Raw genomic sequence first — 20893 nt, 5'->3', positions numbered from 1 at the left:
TGATGTGATGTTTCTTGTATTTATTTTAAAAAAATATTTAAAAAAATTATTTTATTTTTTAATAAATAAATAAATATAATATTTAGTAAAAAAAAAAATAAAAAAACCTTTGAATATTATTCTAAAATATATAAAGATCGTTTTGTGTGGGTTTTTGTGTTATTAGGTAAAAATATATAAACTAAAAAACAAAATGAAACAATAGTTTTACCTTGAGCAGATAATTTAAAAATAAAAAAAATAGGTGGTTTGCGCACAAAATCACAGTAAAATTTTGATTTTTTCATAAAAAAAAAAAAAAAAATTTTATTTTTTTAATTTTTTTTCTTTATTTTTTTTTTTTTTTTTTCAAAATATTTTTAAAATTTTTAAAATTTTTTTTTAATTATTTTTTATGAAAAAAATATTTATATACAACACTATATATCAAAAAATAATATACAAAACCCTATATTTATAAAATAAAAATAAAATCATACATATTTATTTAAATAAATAAAAAATTTATATAAATAAAATTGAATTTTAAAATCAACTCAATCATCGTTTTTAAATCAAAATTTTAAACCAAATTTAGACTCAAGTTTTAAAATATAGAATAAAAAAAAAAATAGCAAAGTGAAGAAAATAAATTATATTCCTATATAGGTATGATATTCAAAAATATACATGTGCAATAATAATAATAATAATAATATGTTCCACAGAAAATATAGAATCAAATATATCAAAAATATTTAAAATCTCTAGAAATCTAGATTGTTTTTTATAGCTATAATATATATATATATTTTTTTTTTGTTTTTATTTTAATCACGACAAATAAAATTTTTATCTTTTTCATCATTTTTAATCTTATAAATATACATAAAATATACACCACCGACCAAATATTTGGTAATCAATAATTTATTGTTTGATAGTTTTATTATTTAGAAATTCTATTTTTATTTTTCATTAGAAAAAAAAAAATTGTGTTATATCACCCACAAACACACAAAATATTTTAAAACGAGCTCCACTTTAAAAACACACACAAAATTTTATCATATATTTTGGACACTATCACCACACTCCTTTTTTTTTTTTTTTATAAGAAATTGTGTATGTGTATTATAAATATTTATGTTTATATTTAATAACATAAAAAAAAAAAAAAAAACTTTTTTTGTCTTTATAAATTTAATTAAATTTATAAAATTTTAATCTCTCACATTTATATGTAGCCTTTTTAAATAATAAACAAATAATATAAATATATAAATAAATATACCTATTTCACATTTCTCCCTCCTTTTAATTAAAGATATTATAAAAAAAATAAAAAATCATCACATACAATTTTAATGATATAAAAAATTTAATTTTTTTCTTGTGTACAAAATAATTTTTTTTTTTCTCATTTTAAACATTAATCACTATTTTTCAATTATATAAACTTAATAATAAAAAAAAAACTATAATATATACTTATTAAAATTATAGTAATTTTTTTATAATTATAGGAATTTTATAAACTGGATAAAATAAACCATTTTTTAAAGAGGAAGAAAAAGTCTTCAAGAAAGCCTTCAATAGATCTTTCTTCCTCATCATCCAGCAACAATAATAAAAACAATAATAATAATAGAAATAGTTCAGAAATTGAAGATCATCTTCATAAATCATCAACTATTGTAGTTCAAGGAGGATTAAATAGTAGTAATAGCAGTAACAGTAGTATTGGTAGTGGTAGTGGTAATAACAATAATAGTGATAGTAATAATAAAAAATTAGTTAGAAATCTTTCTCATTCATCAATTTTAATTTCAGGTACAGATACATCAACAGTTTTAAGTCCTACATCAACAACATCACCAAACATTAATCCATTATCATCATCAATGTCGAAAGAACTTGCTGCACAAGAGAAATCTGAAAAAGATACCTCTAGAGAACTATTAGGGGAAATTCAGTATCTAGAAAGATTATTACAAGATCTTATTATTCAAAGAAACAATAAAACTAGAAGACAGGTAGTGTCAAATGAGGATCGAGAATTAACTAGAGAGGGAGAGCGTGATACAAATGATGCTGAATGGATGCGAGAGGAAGAACTCTTAAAAACTATAATTCTCAATAAAAAAGCAGAATTTAGAGATAAATTTGATAAAGGAAAAGTCGTTCAAAAACAACCAGCTCTTTTAAAAACAGGTGCTATCTTATCAATATTTCCTGGTATCACTGAAGATGTTTATTGTAATCCATTACCATTAGTTCATATTGATATCAATTGTAATAACAATAGTTGTAATTGTACCAATAGTAATAATAATAATTGTGAAAATAGTCAAAAAGAAAATGTAAATAGTTTAGAAATAAATAATAATAGTGATAACACTGAAAATAACAACCCAAATGTAGATAATAGTAATAATAACAGTTTAAATAATAATAATAATAATAGTAATAATAATATTAATAATGAAAATAATAAAAATAGTTTTGATAATAATGAACCAACATGTATAATTTCAACAATATCAGGCCCAAAACCAGATTTACCAGAAGATATCGTTGTTTATAAAAATTTAATTTGCGCAAAATCAGGTTCCTCTTATCCAAAACATTTTACCGGCAGAAGAGTAAATATATTTTTTTTTATAATATTTTTTATTCTTGAATTAATATTAACTATAATTTTTCCATTTAATTTTAGATTGGTGATCCAATTTGTGATAGATTTAAAGCAATTGTATATAAAGAAAAATTATTAGTAACATTAGCCGATGGTTGTAATTGGGGTAGATTACCATATGAAGCAGCAACTAAAGCTACAGATGGATTTTTATCATTTTTAGTTGAAAACCATCATGAAATTAATACAATTAGAAAAGCAGGTTCATTTTTATTAGCAGCAATGACAGCAGCCCACAAAGCGATTATTGCAGGTAAACAAGAAGTGTTTGAAAGTGGTACTACAACATTAATTGGAGGTATTCTTGCAAAGGTTAAACCAGTAGAGAACACTTCTGGAATATCAAATGCTCAAGTTAATCACCAAGGTGGTAGCAGCAATATTAATGGTCATTTTAGTGATCCACATCAAAACAATGCTACCAATGTAAATCACTCATCAGTATTCATTGGTGTAACTTTGGGTGATTGCAAGGCGTTCCATTACAGTAAAAAAGATCATCAATTTATTGACATCACTAAAGGAAATCGACAAAATGTTTCTGATGCCAGAGATCCAGGAGGTCGTTTAGGACCATATATTAGACAAGGCGAACCCGATCTCAGAAACCTTTCTGTTTTTTATAGATTTTGTGACGAAGATGATTTAATTTTACTCTTGAGTGATGGTGTACACGACAATTTAGATCCTCAACAATTAGGTATTAAACCAACCGATTTAGGTATAGACTCTGAAAGTTGGGATAAAGCAGGTCAAGAATTTCCAATTGAATCTGAAAAGGCTAAAAATGATTATCGTCAAAAATGGCTTAACGACCATTTCTGTTCCTCTTCAAATACTACAGAAGATTTAATTCCTCAAAATATCAGTGACAGTCTTTTAAGACATTGCTTAGTTACAACCCAATCAAGTAGGGATTTTATGGAAACCAACACAAGCAAGAAATTACCTTCAGATTATACCCTTTATCCTGGCAAAATGGATCATAACACATGTTTGGTTCTCAAAGTTTCAAACCAATATGATCAAGAATAATATTTATTTATCATAAACATATACAATATTATAGACTTATAATATTAATAACTTAATTTATTTAAAAAAGAAAAAAAAAAAAAAAATATTAATAACAATAATATCAACAAAACTAATTTTACCACACAAAAAAAAAAAAAAAAAGATAATTTTTTTTTCCCACATTCCTTTTTTTTTTTTTATTATTTCATTTTCTATATCAAAAACCAAATCAAACCAAATCAAACCAAATCAAATCAAACCAAACCAAACCAAATCAAATCAAATCAAATCAAATAATTAATAATAATAATAATAATAATAATAAAATAATTTAAAAAAACTAATAAAATAAAAAATATTTAATACTGAACCAAAAAAACGATTATATAATTTTTTAATTTTTATTTTTATTTTTTTTAATTTTTATTTTTTCAAAATTTTTTTTTTTTAAAAATATTATTTTAAAAAAAACGAAAAAAAAATCATTTATTATTATTTCTATTGAAATTTTGTATATATATATATTATAATGTCAAGCCAAAAAAGTAGAGTCACATTTGTAAAGTAAGTTCTATCATAAATGATTTGTTTAATTATACCTTAATAACTTTAGTAAATATATTTTTATTTAAATTTATGTATTTTTATTAATATTTTTTTATTTTTTATTTTTTTTTGTAGGAGAGCACCATCAAAAAGTCATGCAGCTAAAAAGTTTTTAAGAAATAAAGAAGCAAAAGAAGTTGAAGTTGTTAAACAAGCTATGTTTATTAGAGGTCAAAAATCATCAGATGTTATTCAAAAATTACAAAAAGAATTAGTATTTATCATATTCATTATTTTATATTATAGTTTTTTTTCTTCTAAATACTAATTATTTACATTTTTCATTATAGTTTATGTTAAAAAAACCAGAAGCTATTCAATATAATAAAAAAAATGCATTCCATCCAATGGAATCAGCAGAATCAATCGAATTTTTAGGAGAAAAATCAAATTCATCATTATTTACATTTGGAACCTCATCAAAAAAAAGACCAAATAATTTAATCATGGGTAGATTATTTGATAATACAGTTTTAGATATGTTTGAATTGGGTATTGAAAATTTTAAATCAATTACACAATTTGGATCAGATGGTGGTGCTGTTGGTAATAAACCAATGTTTATTTTTAGTGGGGATGATTTTGAAAAAAATGAAGACACAAAGAAACTTGGCAATTTATTTTTAGATTTTTTTAGAGGTCGTTTAGTCGAATATATCAATTTAACAGGTTTAGATCATGTTATAGTTTTAACTGCAGTCGATGGTAAAATTTTTTTCCGTCATTATACAACAGTTTTTAGCCCATCAGGTAGCAAGATTCCAAAAGTTAATTTAAAAGAAGTTGGCCCATCTTTTGATATGTCAATTCGTAGAACTAAATTAGCCTCAGCTGATATCTTAAAACAAGCTCTTAGACAACCAAGTTCTCAAATCGTTAAATCTAAGAAGAATATTTCAACTGATGAACTCGGTCAAACACATGGTGTTATTCATCAAGGTAGACAAAACTTTAATGAAATTGCTATTCGTAAGACTAGAGCTTTAAAAGGTAATAAAAAACCAACAACTTTAGAAAATTCTGCAACCGGTGTTGATATTTAATTATATAAATAACAACCCTTAAAAAAAAATAAAAAAAAAAAATAAAAAATAAAAAATAAAATGAAAAAAAATTAAAAATAGTATTGGGTGTAGCTTTTTTTTTTTTAAATAATAGTAAAATAAATTTTATTTAATGTTAAAAGAAAAATTGGAACTTATAACAGGTAGTGTTGGTGATACATGATTTATATCATTTTGGTTCTGTATTATTTTCTTTCTTTTTTTTTATCTTTTTTTTTTTTTTAAATAATTATTATTTGTTTTTTTATAGTTTTTTTTTTTTTTTTTTGTATTGCTTTAGTTTTTTAAAACAATTTAATCAAATGAAGCCCAGTTCATTTATTTGTAGATGATGTCACATGCAGTGAAGATGGCTGGTTCACCTGAGTGGTTAATGTAGCCAAATTTGTGATAGGTACCATTGGTTAAACCATTTTGGACTAAAAAGGATGGGAAGTGGTATTTGTCTGGTGATACACATTCTAAAGACCACATTTGTTCTGGTTTATCAACTTTGAGGTTACTTTCAGCAATGATAGTAGCATCAATAATTGTTCTCATACCAGTATTGGTTAAAGTAACTTCCCAAACTGTGTATGGATCACTATCACCCCAACCACCCTAAATATAATCAATTATATTTAAAAAAAAATATTTATTAGTTTTATAATAGTTTTGTTTTTTTATTAAAAAACTTACAGTTTGGATTTGAGAAATTGATAAAGTGTTATCAGCTAAAGCAAAAGCAAAGAAGGCAAAAATTAAAACTAAGGCTAATTTAATGTACATTGTGTGTATTATTGTTTTATTAATTTTATTAAATTGTTTTTATAAATTAATGATTTATTTTAAAAAAAAAAAATTGTTTAAATAGATTTTTTTTTTTTTTTTTTAAAACTAATAAGGTAAAAAAATAAAAATAAAATAGTTATGTATATAGACTTTTGTATGTATTTTATAAAAAGGTTATTATACTATAATTATGATAAGTAGTATGTGGTAAATTTTTTTACTTTTTTCTTCTTTGGTAGCAATTTTATAATGATTAAATTATAAATTATCTCTAATCCCTTTGCGTTTTGTTGTTTTTGTAAAATTAAAATTCATTTATTTTTTTTATAAAGCTATTCTAAAAAAATGTTATTTTACTTTTAAATTTTTACGATTTGTTTGTTAAAAACAATATTATCTGTTTTTATTTTAAATATATTGTTAAATTTATATAATAAAATGATTTAAAACATAAAAATAATATTTATTTGTAAAGTTATATTACATTATCACTTTTTTAATTTAATTTATATAAATCACCCCTACACCAATTTTATAATATAAACAAATTATATAAAAAAATTATATCTGAAAAAAAAAAAATTAAAATCTGCCCCCCTCGTTCTAATTAAATAATAAATCTAGTATTATAAAATTATAATAGAAAATTGTATATATTATATTATAAAATTTTGAAACCGATGATATTGCAAAATGTTTTTTAAACATAATTAAATAAAAAACATTTGATTAATATTAAATATTAATTTATTACAAATATATTTTTTTTTTATAAGATAATGAATAAGGATAAAATATTATCAATTTTTTGATTATGTTTATAAAAGTCGTTATTATTAAATTATAATAATTAGTTTTCTTTATTTTTATTTTTATTTTTAATGAGTTATAATATTAACTATATCATTTAAAATTGTTGATCTAATTTTGGTTTGTTTGATTGGTTTATTTGATTTTTTACCAGTTTTTAAATATTCAGCAAAATCGGTAATTTGGTCTGGTTGGTCGTCATCAGAGTCAGAGTCAAGTCCAGCAAAGATGTTACGAGTTATTACTAAGCTGTCATTATACATATCGAATATAAAGTCAATGTGTTTGATATTTGGGTAAGATTTTAAAAATAATGTTCTTGCTGTGGGATTTGAAAGTTTTGTCATTAATACTGAAAAGAATTTAGTTGATGATGATAATGGTACTGTTCCATCCTTTTCTCCATGTAAAATATAAAATGCTGGAAAGGGTACTGGTAAACGATCGTCTCTAATAGATTTATCTTTAATTTTTTCTAAAACTCTAGTTGGTGAGTATTTGTCAAAATTTTTTGGACCTTTCATTGCTGGACGCATTGGTGATATATGTTCGAGACCTCTTGTGGTTTCGTGTAAAAAGTGATCTATTATAAAAAAACGGTTAATTTTATTTTAATTTTAGTATAAGCTTTATAATATTTACCATTAATATGTAAAGGTGATGATAATGAAAAAATACCTTGAATTGGTATTCTTTTTTTGGTTTTTTCTTCATCTGATAGTTGGTCAATAGTTTTGCTATAGTTTTCGACACCATATAATGAAACAATATGACCACCTGCTGAATGGCCCATTAAATAAATTTTATTTTTCTAATAGTTTTAGATAATGTATTAGTAATGATTATTTTTATTAAATAATTGAAATAATAAGAACATACATCGCCACCATAGTTTTCAATATTATCATAACAATATCTTAGGGCAGTATCGGTATCTTCAAGCATATCATCGATATTGCCTTGTGGGTGTAAAGTATAATTTATAACCATTACTACAATACCTCTTTCTGAAAGTTTTTTACCTAATAAAACATATTGTAATTTGTGGCCACTATACAATAAAAATTAAAGTTAGTAAAATCAGTATAAAAAAATGAAATTAATTGTTTATAAATGCTTACAATCCCCATGAGCCACCATGAACAAATAATACAACAGGACAATCTTTTTTATTATTATTTAGGTAGTTTGATTTTGTTGGTATATATATATCGCAAATATTTCTTGGTTTTGGACCATATCTTAGATTTTTGAAAAGGTATCCTTTTTTGTAATTAAAAAAATAAAATAATACTGATTTGATTGCCATAAAAAAAATGCTAAACAAAAAAAAGATCTCCAATATAAATAATTTTAATAGAATTAGCTTTTTTCTCCATCTTGGTAATACTGTTAATCTATATTTTTCCCTATAAATTAATGGTAATTCGTTGTAATCCTCAATCATTTTATTATTGTTTAAAAAAATAAAGTAAAAAATAAAATTTATAAAAAAAAATGAAATTTAAAAAAAATAAAAATAAAAAAAAAAAATAGAAAAAATTAAATTATTATAAAATTTTAAAAAAAATCTTTTTTTCATTAAATATATAAATAATTCAACAACATGCTACCAAATTATATTTTAAAGATAATAATAAAAATAATATGCAATCATATAAATTACCATAATAAATCATTGAAATTCGATAGCCGCAAAAATGATGAACCAAATAAACAATTAACTCTCAACCTAGCACTCGTATCACATTTATTTTTTGATACAGTATCATCATTATTAGATGTTTCAGTTAATTTTAATTATGACCCAAGCTTTTATTCTTTTATAAAGGATCTAGTAGAGAAAAAAGTTGAGTATGTGGATAGTTTGCCAAGTTATAATAGTAATATCCAGTGTAATAATAATAATAATAATAATAATAAATATTCAATAATTAAAATTGAAAATGTTAAATCTATAAGATTAGACTATATTTTTTTATTTGGGGATTCATACTTTTGCTACCAAATTTATGAACCAAATCAAATTGGTAGAGGGTTTAGGCTTATAAAGTTTTCATTGTATTCAGAAATTTTCAAAAAAATAAAAGAAATAAAGCAATTAAAGAGAATTTTAATTAGAAATTTTACAAATAGATGCGCAAACTATAGCTTCAAAATTGATGATTTAATTCAAATGGGTTATAAGAATATTCAATTTTCAGAAATATGTATTTTACAAGACTCTAATCTTAATGACATCAAACCAATTAAAAAAATTAACTCTTTAATAATATATTCAAACTTTGGCGATGGTGTTTATGATTCGGTTAAACAATTTGAAAAGAATTTAGAAAGATTGGTTTTCAAATCTGAAAAACCACCAATTAAACAACTAGCAGGTATACATGTAGATCAAAGCAAAGATAACTTTACGGTAGATTATAAACATTCATCAGCTATCCAGGGTATAAATTATTTTAGAGGTATTAAAAATATTGTTTTAGAGTCAATAGTAAGCTTTGATAATTTAAATACTATAATGGAGTGTACACCATGTTTATTAGAATTGAATTTTACAGTTTGCTTTAACCATTTAATATTTTCTTTATCAAGTGAAGATAATCTTAAGCAATTGGGTTACAAATCAGACTACTATTGCATTGGTGGATGTTGTGAAGAAAGAACACAAGATGAAAAAAGAGAAAAATCAAAAAAAAAAAAACAAGATGTTTTACAGTATTTTCCACTTCTTTTAGAATCTTCAAAAAACAATACGACAATTACAAAAATCGTTCTCAATCACAACTGTAAAGTATTTCCAAAGAGAATGGATTCTTCCGATGTAATCAATAATAAGCATATGGATAGAAGATATTCAAGTTTTTTAGAGAGTTTTACAAAGTTTATAATATCACTACCATTACTGGACACATTAATAATCAATGGTATCAACAACCCAATAATATTCAAATATTTAATACAAACTCTAAAAAACAAAAATATACAAAACTATCATCAAACCCTTGGTTTTAGTTGGTTACCATTCGAACAAAAATACAATAAAGTTTTTGATATTTTGGTAAAAGAAAATGAACATATTAAATCATTTAAATACTATAGCCAAGCAATTAGAGGATACGACGTAGAATATTATTATAATTATAATAAAGAATAAATAAAGTTTTAGTTTTTTTATTAAATTATATATAAATTTTTATTTTTTATTTTTTATTTTTTATTATTTTTAATTATAAATCTAAAATTAAAATTAATAATTCTAAATAATTCTAATATTTCTATAATTGTTATTATTATTATATTATTGCTATTATTAAAATAATAAAATGATTGTTTTATTGTTGGCTATTTTAATTATTTAATAATTCTTCAGAAACAAAATACTTTAAATGCTTTTAATTGATAAAAAATACGTTAGGTTGAAGATGGTGGATTTGAAGGAGTAGCTATAGTTGGCTTAACTTTTGGTTCATATACCAATTTTGGTTTTCTTTCAGTTTGTTTTTTTTCTCTAAATTGCTTTTCTCTTGGAGCTCTAGGTTTTAATGGTGTATTGGCATTTGGAGTTGTGCTGGTGGTGGTTGTGGTGGTTGTAGTGGTGGTTGTAGTAGTATTGTTACTATTGTTAGTTTTATCTTTTGGTTTTCTTTCTCTTGGTTTCCTTTCTTTTGGTTGACGTTTTGATCTTGGTTTGTTTTGAGATAATGAAGAGGAAGAAGATGAAGTTGGAATGGAGGAAGAGGAGGAGGAGGGAGATAATATAGTTGTTATATTTTGAGTTGAAGAAGAATTAGTAACTGAGCCTCCATCTTCTGGTGATTTTTGTTTTTGTCTATCTTTTTGTCTTTTATTTCTCTTTCTTTTATCTCTTTTTTTTCTCTTTTCACGGCCATCTTTAGATTTCTGTCTTTTCTCTTTTTTACCGTCTCTTCTTAAAATCATATCAACAATTGGCCAACTTTCTTGGTTATCATTTTCTTTTAAAAAAACAAATATAGAATTAATATTAATTATTAAAGACAATAAACCCTATCTATATTAACATATTTACTCTTAATGTCAAAGTTTTGAACAGAATCGGTTGGTAGCTCTAATTGTTTTAGGAATGATTGGAATGTTTTTGATGATTCTAAAGTTCCCATAGAGGTATTTCTTTTTGTTTGTTCAGCATTTAAAAAGAATGGTACATTTTCGACAGAGCACTGTTCATCGAGACCTTTATTATTGACAAATGACTTACCATCCATAAAATCTAAAAATGCATCACTACTCTTTGACCCAACCTTATTAAAAATTTTAACATAACATCTTGTTGGAGTAATATCTTTTGAACCTCTGATTATAATGATAATAAAAAGTTAGTTTATTTATATTTAACCCCCCTTTGAAATAATGTGAAATGATTATTACTTTTTACCTTGGATATATTCGATGATCTTAATTGTTTCTTCTGAAAATGCAGTGGAAATTGATAACGAAAATTTTTCTTTTTCTAAATTGTATGGTAGATTTCTGATTACATAAACTACCTCTCTTTTATCCATAATAGAAAATATATATAATTATCTCATATATATTTATATAAAGAATTATAAATTAAATTTTAATAAAAAACAAAAAATAAAAAAATTAAAAAAAAAAAATTTTAAAAAAAATTTTAAAAAAATAAAAATTTTTAAAAAAAAAATAATATAAAATTTTTTTATCTCTATTTATATAAATATTTCAATGATTTAAAATTTAAATTTAAGTTTATATAAAGTAATAAATTAAACAAATTATATGAAATAATTATATAAATTTTTTTTTTTTTTTTTTTTTTTGATAAGTGTCAATTTATTAATAAATTAAAAAAGATATTTATATATCCTATTTGGATAAATCAAAAAAAAAATAAAAAAAATATAAAAAATAAAATAAATTAAATTTCTTTTTTTTTACACACTTTTTTTTTTTTTCAATTAAAACCTTAATTTTTTTTTTTATTTTTTTTTTTAATAAACTTAAACCCCTTGTTATAATTTTATATATAAAATTTAATAGATAAATAATTATTTATATAAATAGTAAAAAAATATATAAAAATGAAAGATATAAAAAAAATATTATTTTCATTTATTATATTTTTTATTATTTTTGGTGTAATCTCATCCAAAACAACAATAAAAAATTCAAATAAAAAACAGGAACCAAAATTAAGCTCCACTTTGCTTAATGTTCACATAGTACCACATACTCATGATGTAAGTTCCATTTAATTAAGCAATACTATATATTATTTAAATAAAACTAATATTGAATATTTTTTATTTCAACCTCTAATTAGGATGTAGGATGGCTAAAAACTGTTGATGAATACTATTCTGGCACAAATATGTCAATTTCATTTACAGGTGTACAATATGTATTAGACAATGCCGTCTCTTGTTTATTGCAAAACCCCGAAAGAAAATTTATTTATGTTGAAATTGCATTTTTCCAAAGATGGTGGAATGAACAAACTCCAACTATGCAGAATCTTGTAAAAGGATTAGTTGAATCTGGTCAATTGGAATTCATTAATGGTGGCTACTGTATGAATGATGAAGCAACTACCTACTATGATGATATTATTGATCAAATGACTGTTGGTCATCAATTCCTCTGGGAAAACTTTGGTGTTATGCCAAAGATTGGTTGGCATATTGACCCATTTGGACATAGTTCAACTCAAGCTGCAATTTTTGGTGCTATGGGCTTTGATGCTTTTATTGTTGGCCGTATTGACTATCAAGATATTGGCATTAGATTACAAGATAAACAAATGGAGTTTATGTGGCGTAGTTCAAAGAGTAACCCAGATGATCAAATCTTTACCTCTGTTTTAAGAGCAATGTATTGTACCCCAAATGGCTTTGATTTCGAAAATGGTGATGATCCAATTCAAGATGACCCAAATCTTTTTGGTTATAATGTTGAGCAAAGAGCATCTGCTTTCGTAGAAATTGCCAACGAGTATGCAACCCATTTCCGTTCAAATAATGTTTTAATTCCATTTGGTTGTGATTTCCAATATTTAAATGCTAATATGTACTTCAAGAATATTGATAAATTAATAGAACATATCAATGCAAGCCCAGAAAAATATGGTTTAAATCTTATTTACAGTACTCCATCTATTTATATCGATGCTGTCAACAAAGCTGGTTTAACATGGAACGTTAAGACTGATGACTTTTTCCCATATGCTGATGATGCCTTTAGCTATTGGACTGGTTATTTTGTAAGTAGACCAGCTCTCAAAGGTTATGTACGTCAAAACAATGCTCTTTTACATATGGTCGAACAAATGTTGGTTACTAGTAGCAGCTTTTTAACACAAACCCAATCATCTCAATTAATTCAAGACATCATGGTTATGCGTCAAGCAATGGGTGTTGCTCAACATCATGATGCTGTTTCTGGTACCGAAAAGCAAGAGGTTGCTGATGACTATGCTGAACGTTTATCAATAGGTAATGCTGCCTCTCTCGAGACAATCAACACTGTAATTGGTAAACTTTTAACATCTTCATCAAAATCAAAGAATGCTGCCACTCCAAACCTTTCATTCTGCCCATTATTAAATCAAAGTATATGCCCAGCTACCAATCCTCTTTCAGAAGGCTCCAATGTACCAGTTATTTTCTACAACAGTCTCAGTTGGACACGTTATGAACACGTTAGAGTCCCAATCCCAGTTTCAAATGTCTCTGTATCATCAACTGATGGTCCAATCCCAAGTCAAGTAATTAATTACAATTCCAGCTATATTTTAGAATTCTATGCTCTTGTTTCACCATTAGGCTATTCAACATATGTCATATCTCCAGTTAAAGGTGAAGAAAATGAAAGACCAGCCGAACAAGTTTATGAAACTATAGTCACAAAAGAAAATACAGCAAATCCAATTGTATTTGAAAACAAATATATTTCTGCTCAATTTAATCCAAATGATGGATCATTAATCAGCATTACCAATGTCACCTCAGGTGCCACCCTTAATATTCAACAAGAATATGTTTGGTATCAATCTAGTGATGGCAATTATGATTCCACCCAATGCAGTGGTGCCTATATCTTTAGACCAAATGAAGACTATGCTTTTAAATATAATAACATCACCCCAATTGTAACAGTTGCCCAAGGCCCAATTTCATCTAGCATTAGAATCTTCTGGTCAGATATTATGGTCCAAACCTTTAGATTATACACTGAATCAGAACACTTGGAGGTTGAGGAAATTATAGGTCCAATTGATATATCAGATAATCTAGGTAAAGAAGTGGTCTCTCGTTATACAACTGATCTTTCCACTGATAATACTTGGTATTCTGATTCCAATGGCATGGAAATGCAAAAACGTATAACAAACTATCGTCCATCATGGAACTATACTGTTGTTCAACCAACATCTGGTAACTATGTTCCTGTCAATGCTATCACATATATTCAAGATACATCAAAGAATCTTCAATTCACAGTACTCACAGATCGTAGTCGTAGCTCTGCATCATTAAGATCAGGTCAATTAGATGTAATGATGCATCGTCGTACTCTAATGGATGATGGTCGTGGTGTAGGACAACCAATGAATGAATCTACTCAAATTATTACCACAAGCAAACTTATTTTCCACGATATTTCTGAAGTTGCACAATCACATTACCGTCCAACTGCATTAGGATTAGCTCATCCATTATATCCAATGTTTACAAGCACCCAACAATCAAGCAGCCAATGGAATAATCAATACACTGGCATCTACTCACCAGTAGATGACCAACAAGTTCCAACTGGTATTAAAATTCAAACACTCCAATGGTTAGACGACCAAGCCAACTCTGTCCTCTTACGTATTGAAAATATTTACCAAATTGATGATCAAGATAAAGACGATCCAAAGACCATTTCAGTTGATATCTCTTCAATCTTTACAAACCTTTCAATTGCATCTATAACTGAAATGAATTTAACTGGTGTTCAAAAAATTACAAATATTAATCGTTTAAATTGGAATACTGTTGATAATTTCAAACCATCTCCAAAATCATCAAGTCCAAATAGTAATGTATATAGTGTTTCACCAATGCAAATAAGAACTTTTGTAATTACTTTTAATTAAAAAATTAGTTTAGAAAAAAAAAAAATAATAATTATAAATATTGTTGTTGTTGTTAAAATAAAACATAAATAAAAAAATAATTTTGTAAATTTAAATGTTTTTAAATCTTTTCTTTATAATATTAATAAATAATTTATTTCTTTTTCTTTAATGTTGCATTTACTTTTTCGTGTATTTCTTTTGATATTAATTTTTTCTCTTTTTTTTGTTGGAAATTTGTTTTTTTGCATTTTTTTCTTTGTTGTTTTAAATCTACTACTTCTCCTTTTAATTTTCTTTTTAATAAAAACCTAAAATATAATAGATAATATAGATTAAAACAACCACATAGATAATATATTAGTAAAATTTAATTTTTAATTTTAAATAGTTATTTGTTGTGGTCAGTTAATTACTTTTCTCTGTGTGTTAATTTTTTTCCTTCTGTTTTTTCATCATTATCCATTTTATCATCACCATCTTCATCAGTTTCCATACCTTCATCATCCTCGTCGTCTTTATTTTCAATGTTATATTTTTCTATTGGTTCTAATTCGTCTTTTTTTATTTCCGACATATTAGCTAATTTTATCATTTCTAATGCTGGATTATTTTCACCTAATTCTGGGTGATTTTTTAATGAATATATATTGTTTGTATTTGTATTTGTATCTGATTTGTTATTCAAATTAACTTTTAATTTATTTTTGCCCATTTTATATTTATATATATGTTTTATGTTTTATTAAAAAACAAATAAGTATTTTTCGTTTTTTTTTTTTAATTTTAATTTTTTTTTAAAAATTTTTTTTTTGAATTTTTTGAATTTTTTTATTATTTTTATTTTATTTTTAATTTATTTTTGTAAAAATGAAAATGTAAATACAATGGGATCTTTAATATTAAGTGTATAAACATCAAATTAACTAATCAAAATATCTATTTTTAGCATTAAAAAAGATAAAGAGGAACTTATAACAAATTTCGAAGTACTTTCATTATTAAAACATAAAAGAAGAATAGAAGGTCAGGTACTTTTAAATGAATTTGTAAATAATACAGTAAGATATTTAGAAACTACACCTGCAAGTAAAGAAAGTGTTGAAAGTGTTAAAAAATGTAGATTAGAAATAAATAAATTGGCAACTCAAAATGGTTCTAAAATTATGAAGGCAGAGCTATTACAAATTTTAAATATTGCACCATCGGGTGAAGTAGAAGTGCATCTTGTAAGTGGTCATACATACATTTAGAAAACTATTAAATAGTAATCATAAAAATATTAACATTACTTTTAAAACTCTAATTTAGATTGTTGAAGATTGCGAAGATAGATTAAACCCAAAAGAGCTTTTAAGAGTCGTCAAAGATAGTTTGGGCGATGCTGTAGTAAGAGAGCTTTAGATTTAAAACCTTCTCATCCTTGTAAATAGTTAAATAAAAATAAAATAAAATAAAATAAAATAAAATAAAATAAAATAAAAAAAATAAAAAAAAATAAAAAAGAAAAATTATAAATTCAATTTTGTATATATTAATAGTTTTCCATATATCAACAGTTATCCAATTTTTTTAAGATAAAATCATATCTTTTTTTATTTTTCCTTTTTTTTTTATTTTTCAATTTTTTTTTTCCAATTAATTTTCAATTTTTTTTTTTTATTATTTTTGATAGATATTTTGGTATAGATAATACTGTAGTTGATGGACACTAATTATAACTCTTTAAATTTAAATAATAACATAAATAATAATTATATAGATTCAATAGCCAACAACAATGAAGAAATAAAAAAATATTGTAGTTTTAAATTAATCAGAAAAAGAACAAAGTTTAGGTTATTCGCCGGATATAAAGCATATTTCCCGAATGTTTTAAAAGGCTCTATATCATTAGTAGAGTTTAACGAATTCATTAAACAATTAAATATGGCTTGTAGATCTAAATTTGGGAATAAAAAATTAATAGCCTATACCTCTTTTTTTCTTTTAATTTGCTCATTGTTTTTTATTCCTTTTTTAATTATAAATCCCCAAAAATTTTATTTATTTATAATATCATTTGTATATATAGTTTTTTTTAGTTTTGTTTTATATTATACTTTTAAATCAATCATCTCAATGGTATGGAGTTAAATATTTATTAAATTATTTTTATTTGATTTACTAATATATATTTTTTTATTTTTAGATGGAAAAAGAACTTAAATGTGTAATAGAAAGATATAATAATGAAGTTTTCAATAATAGAAATCTAAGAATTGATTTTATTAAAAGATATAATAAAAGAAAAACAGCAATTTTTAAAATTTATATAATTTTCCCAATTCCTCAAGAAAAATTTTTTGTTCAAAATAAAAATAATTTAAACGGGGATAATATAAATAATGATGGTAATAATTACACAACTATTACAATAGATGATAGCAATAGCGAGTCATCATCACTTTTACTAAAAAACTAAAAATAAAATAATATTGTTACTATTACTAATTATAAATAGTGTTGGTGGTAATTCTTTTTTTTTTTAAAAAATTTTATTTTTATTGTTTTTTAATAATTATTATATACTTTTAAATATATTTTATTTAATTATTGGAATTTAGAAATTTTTGAAGGTTGGTTGTTAGATTGTGTTTCTTTTCTTTTCTTATCACTGGTATCAGATGACTTTTTAATTAAGAATGGGTTTTTTTTTACAGATTTGGTTGTATTTTTAAAAGTTTTTGTGGATTTTGGTGATTGCTCAATTGGTTTTTCTTCTTCTTCTTCTTCTTCTTCAGGTTCGCTATCTGATTGTTGCTTTGGTGCTTTTTTTGGAGGTGAATCAACAACAACAGTTTGATTCTGGCTAGATGTGGTGGTTTTGGGTGATATTGTTGTAGTTGGTGTATTGTTGACATTAATTGGTTTAAAGTTTTCAATTAATTCTACAATTTTTTTTGTTAACCATGGTAAACGAAGTCCATTTGAATAGGTAAAGGCGATTTGAAGTGATTTCTTCATATTTAAATTTTTACATAAATCGATTGCTTTTTGATATTTGCCGAGTTTGGTATAGTAGTTAAATAATCTAAGGGTAGCAGTATCCAAGTCAGTAAGATGTTTGGTAAGCACAGAATCTTCTAATGGTCCCATTGAATTAATACAACTTGAATTTAAATTATTTTGTGTTTGATTAACAAGGTTTGATAAGTTATATTTGTTCTTTAAAAATTCTCTTTCATTACTTAAAATTGGAGAATCAACACTTGATAGCAATGGAGCTTCAATTTTTACATAGTTATGGGTGCATTTTGGAGTTTGTGGGTAACCAGTACAAAAGATTGAATAGAGGTCAGTTGTATTTAAACCAATGATCCAATAGGTATAAAGATCTAATGAATGTGGCTTTTGACATTTTCTAAGGTCCATAATTAAAGTCCATTGAAGGAATGATGTTGATGATTGATTGTTATACCAGCCATTTGAAAGTTGTCTAACAACACCAATTGAATCCATTGTAGTTAATAAACCATTATCTGAGAAACCAATCCATGATAAAGATGAGCTTGGGGAGATTGAAAGGCTATCGTGATAAATTTGTTTACCATTTGCTAAGTTAATCCACCAAACGTTCATTGATTGATTATCATTTAATGCATTTGAACGATGATAAACAATTGCTAAAGTATCATCAAAAGTATTCATGGTTACTAAATCTCCTGGAAGAGTAAAAAGGTTCATTTGAATTCCACCCAAACTAAACAAACGTAAAGTTCTATTGCTTGAAACTGATACAATAAAATTCTTTGAAATTGAAACACCTGAAACTTCTTCAGTATCGGTTAAACTCCATTCAGTACCAGTGGTGTCGCCTAGAGTATCAAATGGTTTGAACATAATAACAGATTCCAATGGTTTGATTTGGGAACCAATATCTTTTTCATCACTGTTCTTTTGTTTTTCAATTAGTTCTTGTTGTTGTTGTTCATATTCTTCTTTTTCGTTTTGTAAATATTTTGTGGCAAAGACAGCACCATTTGGACCAAGTGATGATAATCTTAAATTATGATTGATATCGCTGAATGTGATTTTCTTGTTGTACCCAGTTTCATGGAATTCGATTTCAATTGATGAAGGTTCGTTGCTTGATGGGCTTTCTTCTCTTTTAACAATTTTACCCAACATACTATAGGCCATATAGTATCTCTTGGTCTTTAAGTTTAAGGTTTTTGGATTGTTTAAAACATTTAATAAAGTTGAACCGATTTGGAATGATTCTTGTTGACAATTTTCATAAACTTGTTGGCTGTAAACTGAAGCATTATCTTCATTACCATTATTTTCATCTTCATCGAGATTACTATTATTATCTTCATTTTCGTTCATTTCTTTATCGGAATCTTCATTTGAAACTGATTTTGATTTTTGATTTTCGTTATTATTATTGTTTTGATTATTATTAAAGACTTCATTTTCGTCAATGTCGATTTCAAAATCATCAATATCGTCTTCAATTATTTTTTCTTGAGAACTTGTTAAATTTTCAGAGTGCAAAAGTTCTGTGTATGTTTTTAAATTTTCTTTATCAAACTGTGGAATAAAATAAAAATATTAATAATTTTTTCCTTTTAATAAATATTTAAAATAACTTACAAATGAAATGCAATTTGAAGATGGTTGTGATCTCCATGAAAAAGAATTGATTGGGGATTTGTGTTTATAGGAGTGGACAGGTTCTTCAGGGTTTGATTCATCAAAGTCACCGTTCCAAATAAATAGGTTACTATCTAAACCAATTGAGGCCAAGTATTTACCTTCATTATCCCATGCTACAGAGGTTGCTTCTTTAGTGTGACCTTCAGAGCCGAAAGAACGAGTTTTATAATCATTAGACATTTCTGTTTCATCGAAAATATATGATATAATTGAGCCAGAAAGGGTTGGGATGGTTAGCTCTCTTTGATCGCTTTGTCTCCATGAAATACCTATTTTTTTTAATGATTCTGGACTAGATTCAATATCTATAGTATGAATTGGTGTTGGATTATCATGCTCAAATGATTCTGTGCTCCAAATCTTTAATTTGTTATCATCTCCAATACTTGCTAAATAATCTCCATCACTGGTGAAAGATAGGCAAACAATATCTCCATTATGTGCATTGTTTATTGTAATTGATTGACTAACATTAACTGAGTGATATTTAATTTGTCCACTTCTGCAAAATAATAATAAAAGAAAAAAAGAATTAATATTTTTTCATTATAAAATAAATTATGTTATTATTTTAATATTTACGATAAACCAATGGCGATGTAAGATTGTGTTGGGTTAAATTGAATATAGGTTGGATTTGAAGATGTCTTTATTTCAGTTCTATCATTTTTTGAAATACAACTAAATATAATTACTTTGTTATCTTCAAAGGAAGCTGTTGCACATTTGTTTTTAGCGCCAATATCAATTGAAGAAATTGCTTTATTATGCGAACCGAGTTCTATTAATTCGAAATCTGTACCATCTGCCGCGTCTCCATAGAATACACTTTTAGAGTTTGGATAACAATATAATATCTTGTTTCTATCTGGATGATATTTTAATAAACCAATACTATTATTATTTTTACTTTCACTATCTACATTATTGATTGGTCTATCTTTATAAGGTAAACTATTTTTTTTTTTGATTGCCATTTTATTATTAAATAAATGAAAATAATAATAAAAGGTTTTATATTTATAAAATATTAAATATTTGTTTAAAAAATAATAACACAAAATAATAAAAAAAAAAAATTTAAATTTAAAAAAAAAAAAAAAAAAATTCTTTGGGCGCCACCCA

At 24.6% G+C, this 20893-nt stretch overlaps 10 protein-coding genes across 10 annotated transcripts; 5 read left to right on the top strand and 5 right to left on the bottom strand.

Moving 5' to 3' along the window:
* The first annotated feature begins 452 nt into the window (after positions 1 to 452).
* DICPUDRAFT_49599 (uncharacterized protein) lies at positions 453 to 4066 on the top strand. Its single transcript, XM_003290982.1, has 3 exons — positions 453 to 648; positions 1506 to 2624; positions 2699 to 4066. The coding sequence occupies exons 2-3, from the start codon at positions 1884 to 1886 to the stop codon at positions 3710 to 3712; spliced, it is 1755 nt and encodes a 584-aa protein (XP_003291030.1). The 5' UTR covers positions 453 to 648; positions 1506 to 1883; the 3' UTR covers positions 3713 to 4066.
* A 157-nt stretch (positions 4067 to 4223) lies between these two features.
* DICPUDRAFT_81719 (uncharacterized protein) lies at positions 4224 to 5343 on the top strand (the record flags this gene model as incomplete). Its single annotated transcript, XM_003290981.1, has 3 exons — positions 4224 to 4258; positions 4376 to 4514; positions 4591 to 5343. 3 exons carry the CDS (start codon positions 4224 to 4226, stop codon positions 5341 to 5343), a joined length of 927 nt encoding a protein of 308 aa, XP_003291029.1.
* Positions 5344 to 5632: 289 nt separating this feature from the next.
* Positions 5633 to 6132, bottom strand: DICPUDRAFT_57109 (uncharacterized protein; the record flags this gene model as incomplete). Its single annotated transcript, XM_003290972.1, has 2 exons — positions 5633 to 5964; positions 6043 to 6132. The coding sequence occupies 2 exons, from the start codon at positions 6130 to 6132 to the stop codon at positions 5683 to 5685; spliced, it is 372 nt and encodes a 123-aa protein (XP_003291020.1). The 3' UTR covers positions 5633 to 5682.
* Positions 6133 to 7013: 881 nt separating this feature from the next.
* DICPUDRAFT_81717 (uncharacterized protein) lies at positions 7014 to 8392 on the bottom strand (the record flags this gene model as incomplete). The annotated part of the gene is made up of 4 exons (XM_003290971.1): positions 7014 to 7528; positions 7588 to 7756; positions 7825 to 7996; positions 8067 to 8392. 4 exons carry the CDS (start codon positions 8390 to 8392, stop codon positions 7014 to 7016), a joined length of 1182 nt encoding a protein of 393 aa, XP_003291019.1.
* A 159-nt stretch (positions 8393 to 8551) lies between these two features.
* Positions 8552 to 10102, top strand: DICPUDRAFT_81716 (uncharacterized protein; the record flags this gene model as incomplete). Its single annotated transcript, XM_003290980.1, has 1 exon — positions 8552 to 10102. One exon carries the CDS (start codon positions 8552 to 8554, stop codon positions 10100 to 10102), a length of 1551 nt encoding a protein of 516 aa, XP_003291028.1.
* Positions 10103 to 10359: 257 nt separating this feature from the next.
* Positions 10360 to 11489, bottom strand: DICPUDRAFT_81715 (uncharacterized protein; the record flags this gene model as incomplete). Its single annotated transcript, XM_003290970.1, has 3 exons — positions 10360 to 10922; positions 10997 to 11280; positions 11356 to 11489. The coding sequence occupies 3 exons, from the start codon at positions 11487 to 11489 to the stop codon at positions 10360 to 10362; spliced, it is 981 nt and encodes a 326-aa protein (XP_003291018.1).
* A 467-nt stretch (positions 11490 to 11956) lies between these two features.
* DICPUDRAFT_49593 (uncharacterized protein) lies at positions 11957 to 15180 on the top strand. Its single transcript, XM_003290979.1, has 2 exons — positions 11957 to 12188; positions 12272 to 15180. The coding sequence occupies exons 1-2, from the start codon at positions 12030 to 12032 to the stop codon at positions 15086 to 15088; spliced, it is 2976 nt and encodes a 991-aa protein (XP_003291027.1). The 5' UTR covers positions 11957 to 12029; the 3' UTR covers positions 15089 to 15180.
* Positions 15181 to 15221: 41 nt separating this feature from the next.
* On the bottom strand, positions 15222 to 15782 carry DICPUDRAFT_81713 (uncharacterized protein; the record flags this gene model as incomplete). The annotated part of the gene is made up of 2 exons (XM_003290969.1): positions 15222 to 15378; positions 15484 to 15782. The coding sequence occupies 2 exons, from the start codon at positions 15780 to 15782 to the stop codon at positions 15222 to 15224; spliced, it is 456 nt and encodes a 151-aa protein (XP_003291017.1).
* Positions 15783 to 16017: 235 nt separating this feature from the next.
* Positions 16018 to 16471, top strand: DICPUDRAFT_38395 (uncharacterized protein; the record flags this gene model as incomplete). Its single annotated transcript, XM_003290978.1, has 2 exons — positions 16018 to 16296; positions 16379 to 16471. Coding segments are annotated over 2 exons (372 nt in total), but the record flags the coding sequence as incomplete, so codon positions are not given.
* Positions 16472 to 17659: 1188 nt separating this feature from the next.
* On the bottom strand, positions 17660 to 20745 carry DICPUDRAFT_98877 (uncharacterized protein; the record flags this gene model as incomplete). Its single annotated transcript, XM_003290968.1, has 3 exons — positions 17660 to 19642; positions 19706 to 20270; positions 20351 to 20745. The coding sequence occupies 3 exons, from the start codon at positions 20743 to 20745 to the stop codon at positions 17660 to 17662; spliced, it is 2943 nt and encodes a 980-aa protein (XP_003291016.1).
* Positions 20746 to 20893: the final 148 nt, after the last annotated feature.

Source organism: Dictyostelium purpureum (genome assembly GCF_000190715.1).
Source record: "Dictyostelium purpureum unplaced genomic scaffold DICPUscaffold_253, whole genome shotgun sequence".
NCBI lineage: Eukaryota > Evosea > Eumycetozoa > Dictyosteliales > Dictyosteliaceae > Dictyostelium > Dictyostelium purpureum.
Note: the sequence above shows the minus strand (reverse complement) of the source record. Positions and strands in the feature narration are given on the sequence as shown.